The 15612-nt window shown below is 42.2% G+C and overlaps 1 protein-coding gene across 7 annotated transcripts in view; it reads right to left on the bottom strand.

Moving 5' to 3' along the window:
* The window catches only part of LOC146380916 (receptor-type tyrosine-protein phosphatase mu-like), a 212951-nt gene that overhangs the window by 128208 nt on the left and 69131 nt on the right, over window positions 1–15612 (bottom strand). For all 7 annotated transcript variants that reach the window (XM_084940255.1, XM_084940254.1, XM_084940251.1 and 4 more), the window contains exons 8-9: window positions 13848–13960; window positions 13324–13504 (exon numbers count right to left, since the gene is read on the bottom strand). In XM_084940255.1, the coding sequence (XP_084796381.1) occupies window positions 13324–13504; window positions 13848–13960 (294 nt within the window). The remainder of the gene's footprint in view (window positions 1–13323; window positions 13505–13847; window positions 13961–15612) is intronic.

The following is a 15612-nucleotide window of genomic DNA, read 5'->3' on the forward strand; positions in this document are numbered from 1 at the left end:
GGCAGGGCACTTTGTCACGCTTGCAACTAGTGCAAAATGCTGCGGCACGATTTTTAACTGGCAGAAGGAAATTCGACCACATCACTCCGGTTTTGGCCTCTCTACATTGGCTTCCAATTGAATTTAGGATCCGTTTTAAAGTCCTTTCATTGGTTTTTAAATCTCTAAAGGGTCTGGCACCTGTTTATTTGTCTGATTTGTTAAAGCCCCATGTCCTCATTCATTCGCTTCGGTCAGCTGAGCAGCTGTTGCTTTCAGTCCCAAAGTCACGGCTGAAACTTACAGGAGACCGAGCGTTCTCTGTTGCAGTTCCGATGCTTTGGAATAGCCTTCCTCTCCATGTTAGACAGGCTACATCAGTGCCAGTTTTTAAGTCCAGATTAAAAACCTATTTTTATTCCCTGGCTTTTAACTCTGTGGGTAACTGACATTTTCTTTATTAATTTTATTGTTATATCTGCTTTTTGCTATTTTATTACTATATTTATATTTGTATTGTACAGCACTTTGGTCTACCAGGTGTATTTTTAAAGTGCTATATAAATAAACGATAATGATGATGATCTTCTTATGGCCTCTGACAGTGGACTCGTCTCTGTGCTTGTTCTGCTAGACCTCAGTGCAGCGTTCGATAATAATAATAATAATACCCTATTAGAGCGATTAGAACATGCTGCAGGTATTACAGGTACTGTGCTGCAGTGGTTTGTATCATATCTATCTAACAGACTCCAATTTGTACATGTAAATGGAGAGTCCTCTTCACACACTGAGGTTAATTATGGAGTTCCACAGGGTTCAGTGCTAGAACCAATTCTGTTTACATTATACATGCTTCCCTTAGGCAGTATCATCAGAAGACATAGCATAAATTTTCACTGCTATGCAGATGACACCCAGCTCTATCTGTCCATGAAGCCAGATAACACACACCAATGAGTTAAACTGCAGGAATGTCTTAAAGACATAAAGACCTGGATGGCCGCTAACTTTCTGCTTCTTAATTCAGATCAAACTGAGGTTATTGTACTCGGCCCTGAAAATCTTAGAAATATGGTATCTAATGTCTTGATGCATGCTCAATCATCCAGGTAAGTAAATCTCCAAAAGTTGATTCTGTTCATCTGGATGTAGCGTTTTCAGTGAGAGAAACATTTCGTCACTCATCCAAGTGGCTTCTTCAGTCTCAGCTGACTGCAGGTTTCAATCTTATAAACAGTACATTTGCATAATGACTGAAACCAGAAGTCCAGATGAACAGATTCAACTTTTGGAAATATGGTCTCTAACCAGATTCTTACTCTGGGTGGCATTACCTTGGCCTCCAGTAACACTGTGAGGAACCAGGACATGTCCTTCAACGGACATATTAAACAAATATGTAAGACTGTTTTCTTCCATTTGTGCAACATCTCTAAAGTTAGAAATATCCTGTCTCAGAGTGACGCTGAAAAACTAGTTCATGCATTTATTACTTCCAGGCTGGACGACTGTAATTCATTATTATCAGGAAGTCCTAAAAACTCCCTGAAAAGCCTTCAGCTAATCCAAAATGCTGCAGCAAGAGTCCTGACAGGGACTAGAAAGAGAGAGCAGATTTCTCCTGTATTGGCTTCCTGTTAAATCCAGAATTCAAAATCCTGCTCCTCACATACAAGGTCTTAAATAATCAGGCCCCATCTTATCTTAATGACCCTGTACTACCATATCACCCTATAAGAGCACTTCGCTCTCGCACTGCAGGCTTACTTGTTGTTCCTAGAGTATTTAAAAGTAGAATGGGAGGGAGTCTTCAGTGCGCTGGTTTCAATATCTAATAATTAGTAACACACACACACACAAGCTGTGGACTCTCATTCTCCACATTACCAGGACATATTTGTTGCCCACATGAGTCTTTTTTTAATCTTCTGCTGGGTTTAAAAAGCTGAACTCGTCTCCCTCTGCGTTTCTGAGCCTCCCTCTTCCTGCGACCTTTTCAGCCAACACGACCCTGACTGATGGAAACAGATTTCCAGCATTCACCCTGCTGATACACACACACACACACACACACACACACACACACACACACACACACACACACACAGCTGGTGCTTTGTTCTCAGTGAAAAGCAGGAAATTTCAACCTTTCAGAGTTTTATGATGAGAACCTCGCTTTCTCCTCCTTTATCACGGCGTTTCTTTGGAGGTGGGTGTTAAACGATTACAGTGAAATAACTTTGCCTCCATAGAATTATGAAACCCGGTCAATATAAAATCGACAGAAGTCATTTTGTTCCACATCGTCCAGCCCTTTTCTTTAACACATATTAACCGAACTGAGCTCATATAAATGGCTCGTAGCCTAACGCCCCCTACAGTCTGTGGCCATAAACGCTTACCAGCTAATGACATGCTGCAGATATGTGCATAAATCAGTGATGCTAATGTTTTAGTGTGAGGAACAAATCACCTTTCATAAAGTGACACATAAACACACACTCAGAATTATTACTGCTCTCTTTTTTCTGTGGATGCTCTGAGGTCACTTCCTGTCTGATGGATTGTCCACACTCTTCCTCGTGCCGCTGTCACATGTGTTCACTTTAAACACCACAGAAGAACAGATTACAGGCAGAGAGACGAGTGATGAACGTCTGAAGGTGACTTTAAGATGAAGGAGAGGAGGAGGAGGAGAGGTTTAATTTTTCATTTCCAGGAGATTTAATATGAGAGGAGGGATGAAGACGAGGAGAGATGAGAATCAGTGATGGATGATCGAAGGCGCTGACCAGAACAGCCGCTTAGTGAGAGAGCAGCTGGAAACCAGTCAATCCAGTCTAAATACAGATCAGGTTCTCCATATCCTGTGAGCTCAGCACTGATCACAGATCAGCTTTTACACACCAAACATGACGAGAAAACACAAAGATAAAACTGAATTCATCAAGACATTGAGGCTAAAAACGAGCGTCGTGTTTGACTGACTGATAACAGGCCAGCGTGCGGACGCAGCAGCTGTGGTACAGCATGTCACCCACAGAGGGCGCCGCCTCCAGTCGTGAGCCCCTATTCAGCTCCAGCTGATTGACTGGCTGATCTCAGATCACCTTCTTCAACGTGAACGTTACGCTACAGGTGAACGTTCTGCTAAGAACGTTACGCTACACATGAACATTACTGTACAGGTGAACGTTCTGATATGAACGTTCTGCTACACATGAACGTTATGCTACAAGTGAACGTTCTGATATGAACGTTCTGCTACACATGAACGTTACTGTACAGGTGAATGTTCTGCCATGAACGTTCTGCTACACATGAACGTTATGGTACAGATGAATGTTCTGTTATACATGAACGTTACGGTACAAGTGAACGTTCTGATATGAACATTACGCTACACATGAACATTATGCTAAAGGTGAACGTTCTGCTATGAACGTTACACTACAGGTGAACGTTCTGATATGAACGTTCTGCTACACATGAACGTTATAGTACAGATGAACATTCTGCTATGAGCGTTGTGCTACACACGAAGGTTACAGTACAGGTGAACGTTCTGCTATGAACGTTGTACTACACATGAACGTTACGGTACAGATGAACATTCTGCTATGAACGTTGTGCTACACATGAAGGTTACAGTACAGGTGAATGTTCTGCTACACATGAACGTTACTGTACAGGTGAACGTTCTGCTATGAACGCTGTGCTACACATGAACGTTACAGTACAGCTAAACGTTCTGCTACACACGAATGTAACGGTACAGGTGAACTTTCTGACATGAACGTTCTGTTACACATGAACGTTCTGCTATGAACGTTCTGTTACACATGAACGTTACGGTACAGGTGAACAGTCTGCCATGAACGTTCTGCTACACATGAACGTTACGGTACAGGTGAACGTTCTGCTACACATGAACGTTACAGTACAGGTAAACGTTCTTCTATGAACGTTGTGCTACACATGAACGTTACGGTACAGATGAACGTTCTGCTATGAACGTTGTGCTACACATGAACGTTACAGTACAGGTGAACGATCTGCTACAGTTTTCTGGGGCGTGTCAGACTTTTCATAACCAAACCATGTCCATGCTACAGAGATAGCCCCTCGTTTAACAATAAGGTCCTCGATTTCTTTTGACTGGTCCTTCTGATGGAGCTAGCTGGTTCTGCCTCATCCTTGCTGGCCATGCTGGTATTCTCTGTGCCTTCATCTGCGTGGTGACTGTAAGCGCCATTTATAGTTACTTGATGTTTTTATTTGAGGTCATTTGTTTGATGCATATTCTGAAATTTTATGTTTGAGAATAATGTATATCATTTCAGTTTATTTTGAAAAGTCTCAACAGAAACTTGAGCTTTATTGTGAAAGGTTTATGTGGAAAATAAACAAGCGGACGGCAGAGCCATACAATGGTTTTACCGTCATTGTTGGTAACGAAAGTACGCGTAAAAACAGTCACTTGTTCGTCTATAGTGTGGTTATTGTAAGTATAAGAGAAAGAGAGAACTTTAAGAAATAATATAGCAACTACAGTGACCATCAAAACCATGAAAAAAATATTGCTGTAAGCAGTTTATTTTGCAACACCACAAAACAAACAATAGTGTATAATATGAAACGATAGACATTTTTATATCGTCATCTGATATATATCATCATATCGCACAGCCCTAATCCTTTTTTTGTTTATGTTGTTTATGTTCTAGGTAAAAAAAATTATAAAAATACAAACTTTTTAAAAATGTCTTGTTGTTTCTCTTTTGTTCCTCAGAATAAATTGCGACTAGTCTCAATGGCTGAGATGGAGGAGCAACACAGCGACACGTTAACCCCGACTGCTGCAGTTCCTGTATGAACTGAGCAACTGATTGGATTGACTGAAAATCCAAGGAAAAGCTGAGTGTATTTTATTTAAAGCTCAGATGGACCTTGATGGACTAACATGCAGGCTGCATTCAGGACTTTGTCACACTGGTATATGAAGAGCGGTAACAAAACTTTGTAGTCATTTGTCTTACTATTGTCTTATTTGTTGTGATTTAGGGTCTGTGCGCACAAGCAGAGGTTTTTGTTTGTAACCGTAACCTTGTTTTCAGAGCCTTGTCTAACATTTAATGGTCATGAAATATGTCAGACTTTTTCCTCTACTTAAACAGCTAAGAGCATTTGAACACAGTGGAGAAAAAGGTGTGCATTAAGGATTTTGAACTATGATGTTTAAGTGTTGTCACTGCTGAGGATTCGTGGACACAGATCCTTATTCACTACGCTGCTGTTTACAGTTTAACTTTTCATCAGAACAAGCACTTCTAATTGTACTTTGCTCCTCACTGACAAAACAAGTCCAGTAAATACACTTTTATCTTTAAGTTTGGGACAGTAATTTGTCTTAATTTATTATGTGTTGTAGTTATCATATGGGGAAAAGTCCTGTGGTTATCCATCCGTCCTGTTCGAATAAACCCAAAGTTCAGGAACATCTTCTTTAGATCTGTTCAGTTTTATTCATGTGGCACCACTTAAACAGTCAACAAATTTTGACTCAAGTATGTTATATTGTAAGGTAAAGAGCCCAAAGAGTTAATCTCAGACAAATGTTCACACAAATGTGAATTACATTCACTTCATTAATAAAGTGAATGTAATTCAGTAATCAAAGGTGTTTGGCTATAACTGACTACATGTGTATACTGTATCATAAGTGGACAGACATGGATGTAAACCACACCTTAACCATTTGGCTGAGGCATAACTACCACAAGGCAGTGATTCTAACTAAAAGGTACTCTGGATATTATTAAATGTGAACATATCGTTAAATATGACATTTTTTGTTTGTCAGGTGTCCGGTTTGAAGAAAACACTTGGGAGCCCCTTGAATGAATATAATAATAAACACATTTACATGAGGGCAACCTGATTTCAAGGAAATAAAAATGCTCAAATTTGAAAGCTTGTGAGTTATTTTGTTCATGTATCAGCTGTTTAGTCGTTTTATGACAAGATGGATGCTGTCGTTATATTTTAGTATAGTGTTTGAGTTAAGGAGAATAAAAGAATATTTAACATTAATTGTACCAATGTTGTTGTGTGCGAAGCACAAATTAATTTAAGTTTTAATTCATGAATTTTTGAGTACATGGTGTACTAGGTTGTAATTGTATAGAAATGTACGTTTAAGGATATAAAAAACTATATTTAATGAGTTACAGTGAAAAGAAGTGCTTGGAAATAGTAATATAAACAGAAATTTCACTTTTTCTCTTAACGGAAAATATCAGTTAATGATACAGAAAATATACTGTGAATAAACGGAATTTTCCGTTTTATCATTTACAGAAAAGTCCGTCATACTTCCGTAAAAAAACAGAAAATGTACTGGCAGAAAATTACCAGGACATTTTCCGTTTTTCTACGGAATTTTTTTTTTACAGTGTACAGGTGAACGTTCTGCTATGAACGCTCTGTTACACATGAACGTTACGGTACAGGTGAATGGTCTGCCATGAACGTTGTGCTACAGGTGATCATGCTGCTTCACACTGACACAAACACATTCATGAACTTGCTCGCCTTCAGCTTTCACTTCTCATTTTGTCTCTCATGTCTGGACTTCATTCCGCGATCATTCCCAGGGGGAAACAAAGAGACGCTGCGACTCTGGGACAACGATGTCAGCGTCCACTGAGACATCTATTGTGTTGGCAATCCTCTGAGCAGTGCTCGCTGTCTTTTAGCTCTGGTTTGGTCTCCACCAGCTTGTCTCTCACTTATAAAGGCCTGATGACGACTTCTCAGTATTAGACAGCGTAATGCTGGAACGTCGGAGAACCAAGCACAGAAGTAAAAGCACTAAAACGTCAGAGAGCTGAGCAGAGCGTGAAAATCTGAGGTGGAAAGAGAAAAACCTCAAATATTCATGTGATATTTTTCTAAAAGCCTCAACAAACAGCACACACACTTTAATGGATGTTAACACACACACACACACACACACACACACAAAGGTTTTTATTTCATGACCGATGCTCAACTCTTCATCTTTCTATAAGCGGGAGCATTCCAGCTCGGCTCTCCTCGGCTTCTGGGTTCGCTCTGACTTCTGGCGCCACCAAACGTGCAGGTTTTCAGTTTTACTCGATTTATCAATGTCTGCTTCTCAGGATCAGCTCTGATACTGACACCTAGGCTTTTTACCACCCTCAGCTTTAAACGTATTGATCGTGTGCAGCTGCTCGTCCAGCAGACGGATGTCTCAAGAAGCATTTAAAGATGTTATTGATTCATTTTGAGGCTCCACCCACACGGCGTTTGTATTCAGAGCTTTCCTCGCTCTGTCTTTAAAGGACTCATCAGCTCTGCAAACATCTGATTTTCATGAATAAACAGATGAGTGAGCACACAGAGGACAGACGTGGTTACAAAGTGTCCAGGTGCATAATGGGAAATGCAAGATTCAGTGTTGTTGAATGAGAATGTGTTTGATTGTTCTGCCGTGTTTACCTCTGACTACATGTACTACTAAATGTAATAAAGTTTACATGGCAGTGTGTATGTGAAAATAATAATAATAATAATAATGAAGTAGAAGAAAACATCAAGTGACTGCAGAGAGATAACACAGCCTTCTCTGGACGGCCTGAACTGAAAACAAATGTTTGTGACATCAGTGAAACTTTATCAGAGTTTAGTTTATACATCAGAGGATGAATAAAGTTTGATTGAACACGGCACAGATCACAGGGAGATGTTCAGACGGCCTCGCTGATCCTGATGGAACGTGAAGAGTTTGTCGCACTGATCAGTGATCAAGATGAGGGTATGAAGCAGAATGTGAAATGACGAAGTCCTGTTTATCTGCCACCACGCTGAGTCGCCTCACTGAGCTCTAAGTCCTAAAGCTTGTATGATGGACACACTCATCCATTATTGACGACACACACACACGCAGGCTGCTTCATAATTGATCAGCACTAAAATGAATAAATAAAAGTGAGTTGAAGAAAGAGACGAGTGCCATCAGAGCGAATGTTGAGAGTGTGTGTGTCACAACACTAACAGTGTGTGAGCCGTCAATCACACACACACACACACACACACACAGCTTTTAACATATCTTTGGTTTCTCCGTGTTTCCTGCTGTCAATCTCACAGGAGCGCTTGCTTTAGTCTGCTGACAGTCCCAGAGAGGTGGAGGTTATCACACAGACTGAAACAATCACTTTGTTTTGTGATCTAGGACATAGTGAGGAACCAAAAAACTCTCACTGACTGTGAAAACACTACCAAGGGCCATTAGAACCTCATACAGATTGTGAGAACACTACCAAGGGCCATTAGAACCTCATACAGGATGTGAGAACACTACCAAGGGCCATTAGAACCTCATACAGATTGTGAGAACACTATCAAGGGCCATTAGAACCTCATACAGATTGTGAGAACACTACCAAGGGCCATTAGAACCTCATACATGCTGTGAGAACACTACCAAGGGCCATTAGAACCTCATACAGGCTGTTAGAATACTATCAAGGACCATTAGAACCTCATACAGATTGTGAGAACACTATCAAGGGCCATTAGAACCTCATACAGGCTGTGAGAACACTACCAAGGGCCATTAGAACCTCATACAGGCTGTGAGAACACTATCAAGAACCATTAGAACCTCATACATGCTGTGAGAACACTACCAAGAACCATTAGAACCTCATACAGGCTGTGAGAACACTACCAAGGGCCATTAGAACCTCATACAGGCTGTGAGAACACTACCAAGGGCCATTAGAACCTCATACAGGCTGTGAGAACACTACCAAGGGCCATTAGAACCTCATACAGGCTGTGAGAACACTACCAAGGGCCATTAGAACCTCATACAGGCTGTGAGAACACTACCAAGGGCCATTAGAACCTCATACAGGCTGTGAGAACACTACCAAGGGCCATTAGAACCTCATACAGGCTGTGAGAACACTACCAAGAACCATTAGAACCTCATACAGGCTTTGCGAACACTATCAAGAACCATTAGAACCTCATACAGGCTGTGAGAACACTACCAAGAACCATTAGAACCTCATACAGGCTGTGAGAACACTACCAAGAACCATTAGAACCTCATACAGGCTTTGCGAACACTATCAAGAACCATTAGAACCTCATACAGGCTGTGAGAACACTACCAAGAACCATTAGAACCTCATACAGGCTTTGCGAACACTACCAAGAACCATTAGAACCTCATACAGGCTGTGAGAACACTACCAAGAACCATTAGAACCTCATACAGGCTGTGAGAACACTACCAAGGGCCATTAGAACCTCATACAGGCTTTGCGAACACTATCAAGAACCATTAGAACCTCATACAGGCTGTGAGAACACTACCAAGAACCATTAGAACCGCATACAGGCTTTGCGAACACTACCAAGAACCATTAGAACCTCATACATGCTGTGAGAACACTATCAAGAACCATTAGAACCTCATACATGTTGTGAGAACACTACCAAGGGCCATTAAAACCTCACACAGGCTGTGAGAACACTATCAAGAACCATTAGAACCTCATACAGGCTGTGAGAACACTACCAAGGGCCATTAGAACCTCATACAGGCTGTGAGAACACTACCAAGGGCCATTAGAACCTCATACAGGCTGTGAGAACACTACCAAGGGCCATTAGAACCTCATACAGGCTGTGAGAACACTACCAAGGGCCATTAGAACCTCATACAGGCTGTGAGAACACTACCAAGAACCATTATAACCTCATACAGGCTGTGAGAACACTACCAAGAACCATTAGAACCTCATACAGGCTGTGAGAACACTACCAAGAACCATTAGAACCTCATACAGGCTGTGAGAACACTATCAAGAACCATTAGAACCTCATACATGCTGTGAGAACACTATCAAGAACCATTAGAACTTCATACATGCTGTGAGAACACTACCAAGGGCCATTAGAACCTCATACAGGCTGTTAGAACACTACCAAGGGCCATTAGAACCTCATACAGGCTGTGAGAACACTACCAAGGGCCATTAGAACCTCATACAGGCTGTGAGAACACTACCAAGGGCCATTAGAACCTCATACATGCTGTGAGAACACTACCAAGGGCCATTAGAACCTCATACAGGCTGTGAGAACACTACCAAGGGCCATTAGAACCTCATACAGGCTATGAGAACACTACCAAGGGCCATTAGAACCTCATACAGGCTGTGAGAACACTACCAAGAACCATTAGAACCTCATACAGGCTGTGAGAACACTACCAAGAACCATTAGAACCTCATACATGCTGTGAGAACACTACCAAGAACCATTAGAACCTCATACAGGCTGTGAGAACACTATCAAGAACCATTAGAACCTCATACATGCTGTGAGAACATTACCAAGTAGGACTGTGTGATATGACTAAAATCTCCTATGCTGATATAAGATATTTATCGTCCGATAACGATATAAATCACAAAAGTTTTACATTTTCTGTAAATTCTGTGAATCTCGGGCAACTCGACTTGTGTGAAGTGCTTTCAGCTGAGTGTCGTGTAGCTGGAGTCGGGTGTTTTAACCGATGCATGAAACTATACATTTTTAGACACAAGTTGTAACGGCCGCCGTTTTCTTTGTGAGTATTTATTACAGGGCGTGCTGCGGGGAAAAGCTTGTTCTAACGTTGGAGTCTAAGATTTATTTTGAGCACCTGACGGCTCTTTTTTGCTTCTCATCCGTAAACTCTCTTCATACTCTTTCACGCGATTCTGAGTCTGACGTGGGGACCCGATTGCACCATAATTTGCATACTACAGTTTTCTGGTCCGTGTCAGACTTTTCATAACCAAACCATGTCCATGCTACAGAGGTGGCCTCTCGTTTAGGAATAAGGGCTCCATTTGTTTTGACTGGGCCTTCTGTTTGTCATCATTTCAGTTTATTTTGAAAAATCTCAACAGGCTCTTCAGCTTCATTGTGAAAGGTTTATGTGGAAAATAAACAGGCGGACGGCGGAGCCACACACTGGGTTTACTGTCATTGTTGCTAATGACAGCGTGTAAAAATAGTCGCTTGTCCCTCCGTAGTGTGGTTATTTTAAATATAAGAGAAAGAGAGAACTTTAAGAGATTAATATAGCCACTACAGTGACCATCAAAACCATGAAAAAAATGTTGCCGTAAACAGTTTATTTTGTGACACCACGAAACAAACGATAGTGTAATATGAAACGATAGATTTTTTCATATCGTCATCCGATATATATCGTTATATCAAACAGCCCTACTACCAAGGACCATTAGAAACTCATACAGGCTATGAGAACACAGCAGACCTCATCCACACCATCACCGCGTCACCATGAGCAACTAGAGCTTTCTTAAAGACCATTAGCACAAAGACCCTCATCAGGTCTCATTAGAAACTCAGCAAAAGCTGTCAGAGCTTTATCAGCACCAATGATTCACCACAGACCCTTACAATGTCATCAAGAACCATTACAGCCTCCTCAATGACCGAAATAACATCAGTGATCATCAGAACTTGACTGCTGGGCATGTTTTTCATTTTTCCTCCTGGAATAAGAGGCTCTCAGTTGGCTTGTACCAGGAAGTGCATCAAGAATCCAAGTCCATGTAGGACAGCACACATGCGCGTAACAGCCTTCAAAAGCACACTAAAAGATGAACCTGCTCCTCGCTGTCACAGGTCAGTGTGACAGGAAGCCTCTGAGGGTGGGGGCTATGGAGGGTGTAATGGGGGGGTTCTGCAGACACACAAGTTTATAGGAACATGACAGTGGCTGCGAGGTGTTGAAATGAGTCATGAAGCAGCAGGTCTGAGACGCCGGCATGTTGAAACCTGACACACTTGTTCACAGTGTCGCCACTGGAACGACTGACAGCAGGACTGGAAAACATCAAGTTTGGAGGCAAGCACACAAAAACACGTCAGCATTGGAAACATCTGCATTGATTTTGATTCATATTTTGTTCAAACATGACTTTTTTATGTTAAAGTTTTTTTTTTTTCTTTCTTAAAGGAAATTGAAGTGAATGCTTTTATAATTATCACTGTGGAAAATAGAGGTGGTGTAATGCTGACATGAAAAAACTTGCATACTTTCTTTTAACCCTTTAAAGACGGTCGGAGCGGGCACGCTCCGTTTTGTGCAACTATTTTTAAATCCCGGTAGCACTGCAACCACATAAGCTAGCGCAATAATTTTTTTTTTTGCATATGAAACCGGAGGAGTTGTACTTACATCTTATGCCATCAGCTTGTCCTCGGTCACAATTTCCTTCCACATACAGCTTTGCAAAAACTGCATAAAAAGCGCTTGCAGCAACAAAAACATAATATTCCAGATACACGCTTTGCCGATCCGATCAGCTGTTTGTAACACTTCCTACGTCCATCAGCGCGAACTATCGCATGTCTGCCATGACCTGCCCGAAACCGGAAGTGATGTCATTTTGCGGAAATGTAGTCTTTTACCATCAGGGCCTTATGAGCCTATACTTGTGTTTTTCAAAGTTATGTTTGACTTTATGACTTTCTGTATTGTTTCTGGGATGCTTAGGACTTAGGAATTAGCAAGCTAATTGCTAATTACATCCAGTGTGTGTGTGTGTGTGTGTACGCAAACAAAAAACTGGATGTAATTAGCAATTAGCTCGCTAATTACACAGGTGCAGCCTTTTTATTGCTGGTGCAGTTGTTACTTCATCTGTGGAGTGTTTGCTTGTTCCACACGTTTCTATTCGTTGTAATTATTATTAGTGCCAGTCTTCATAATTCAGATTCATTTGATCTGTTTTTATTCACATACCTGTGCACTCCACAGATGAAGTAACAACTGCACCAGCAATAAAAAGGCTAGACCTGTGTAATTAGCGAGCTAATTGCTAATTACATCCAGTTTTTTGTTTGCGTACACACACACACACACCTGCGGCACAGTGTGTTGGTGTGTTCATTCAGGAGATTAACTGCTAGCGTAGTGTGTACGCAGTAGCCATTAGGAGCTAACGAGTGTGATGCTAACAAAGCTGGCTGTATTAATGAGCTCATCGTTAACCATTAGCCACCTGATGAGCTCAGTGCTAATGCAGCTTAGCACGGTACGCTAATGACTCAGCCATTAACCTCCTAATAAGAGCAGTGTGAGTGGAGCCACACGGTTAGCTGCTAGCAATCACCCGAGGGTCTCTACAAAACAAAACCAACTATGATGACATGAAACGGCCCTCATCACCGATTGGCTGCAGGGTTCAACCATGTGACCTCACTTTCACTCACCTGCACACTTGGTCCTGGCTCTGAGCGGTGGCCCGGGGTTCCCTGTGCCTCCATCCAGGGGCCTGGTGAGCAGCACACTGATCTCGTACTCTGTGTCGGGGTCCAGATGCCCGATTTTATGAGTGGGCTTATCAACCGGTGTGGTGTCGATCAACATGCCTGCCGTCGTCCGATACTCAACCTGAAAGCAAGCATAATGTTACAGGTAGGCTGCCCCAGAAGTGGACAAAAATCACCTGACCAAAACAAATATAAAGCAAATTCCTGGATCTAAACTTTCTTTGAAAAAAAAATATGCATGTATATACATCTGCGCATACATACATACATACATACATAAATACTATAGTATTGTCAGTTCTATGCATTAAAGAATTCTGCCACAGTTTGTGGCTCCAATGTCTAAACTTTCTTTGACTATTAGCCTGTTAAAGGGAACAGCAGGCTGATAAGCTAACTATGCAATGTTAGCCAATGTCGTAGCTGTAGCCACACTTCTGAATCAGTGACCAATCAGCACTCACGTCTCGCTCAATGATTGGTCCGTCCCCATTGATCGAGTTGGCGTTAAGTTGTATCCACAGGTAGGTGGCACCAACTGCTGTCAGCTGAGGAGGGGCGATGGGTACAGGGGGCTCTGAGGGACAAAGGACCAAGATCAGTGTGACAACACACACATGAACACTCACACACACATGAACACTCACACACACATGCTCTTCTGGGTTTCACTAAACTCTTGACGAGGGAGGAAGGTGTTAATAAGACAATTAATATTCGTGACCTTCGGCGAATCACGGCAGACCTGGATTCTATTACCCAGAATCCCCGGTGGTGCTGCTCTACTTCGTCTTGACCCACTTCATCGAAAACACACACACACACACACCAGCCAGGATACAATGATATCTGTTTTTCACGTTCAGGTTAATGTTCACCTGTGTGTGTGTGTGTGTGTGTGTGTGTGTGTGTGTGTGTGTGTATCAAACACACATACAAAGTCTGAGTGACAGTTCAATCAGAGGTTTAACCGCCGGGGATTGTGGGGATATGTGTCAGGTCATGTGACCAACAAACACCTCCTCACCTGTTATAGTGTTTGTTTCCTTAGAAATGGCACACACAGACACACACACACAGACTTAATCCTTGTATTGATCAGCTCAGCTGTGAGCAATATCACTTGGATCTGCTTCTTCTCACATCTACAGACACAAACTCAAATCTGAACTAAACAAATATAAAGGTATATATGTGTGTGTGTGTGTATAAAAATAAAACTCTCCCCTTCGTGGGCGGGGAGAGTTTCAAGCTCGGGTCCTCAGTAGCTTGAGGGTCCTGCGCAGTATCTTAGCTGTTCATAGCACTGCACTCTTCTGAACAGAGATCCCTGTTGTTCCCGGGACCTGCTGGAGCCACTTGCCTAGCTTGAGGGGGTCACTGCCCTGGTCAGCACTGGGACCACTCTTACCTTCACTCTCTACAACTTCTTCTCCAGCACCGTCAGTCTGGGTATCAAAAACCAGGCCTGTACGTCCAGGTAAAAGCACCTGCGGAGCTGCCACAGCCCCGCCCAACACAAAAGGCAGATTCAACATGAAACTGTTTAAAAGCTGCAAACTCAGACGCTCTCTGCTCATCATCCTCCGCCTGGCTTTACGATCCTGAACAAAGAGCCCTAACAGCTGGTAGCGCAGTACTAGTTAGCATCACCCAGCATGGCGTGCAGTGGGATCTATTTCTGAATGTGCAGTTAGTGTGTCACAACACTTTGTTGTGTGATGGAAGAGTACGATATAAACTGTTGTCTCATCAGTTTGTCATGATATAATCAGAGTATGAAGTGGGTGCTCCACAGCGCCTCTGGTGGCTGAAAATATAAAACAGAGCTGTGTGATCCCTCAGAGAACATGTGACACAAATAAGAGAAATAATGAAGTCGGACATCCATGAAACCGTCACAGGCTGCTGATCGATTACTGATGGATCCCATTGATCTGCTGTGATTTCTCTTATTTAGACTGAAACATGCTTAAATGTAAAATCGCAGAATTATGTTGATTTAAGAGAATCTAATAAAACATGAAATCATATTTATAATGCTGGTCTCAGCAGACACCATCAGATGTGCCGCCATGACTAAGCCGCGAGCTGAGGGCTAAACGCCATCGAGGCTCATCCCGCGTTCCTCCGACTCTTCAGCGTGACGGGGTAGGAAAAAAGCGTGGATGAAAGCTACGCTTCAGAGACGCCTGACGGCTCCGTCGCACCGAACACAGTGCGTTTAAC

This window comes from Perissodus microlepis, chromosome 9 (genome assembly GCF_051167445.1).
Source record: "Perissodus microlepis isolate ML-2025 ecotype Zambia chromosome 9, ASM5116744v1, whole genome shotgun sequence".
Lineage (NCBI taxonomy): Eukaryota > Metazoa > Chordata > Actinopteri > Cichliformes > Cichlidae > Perissodus > Perissodus microlepis.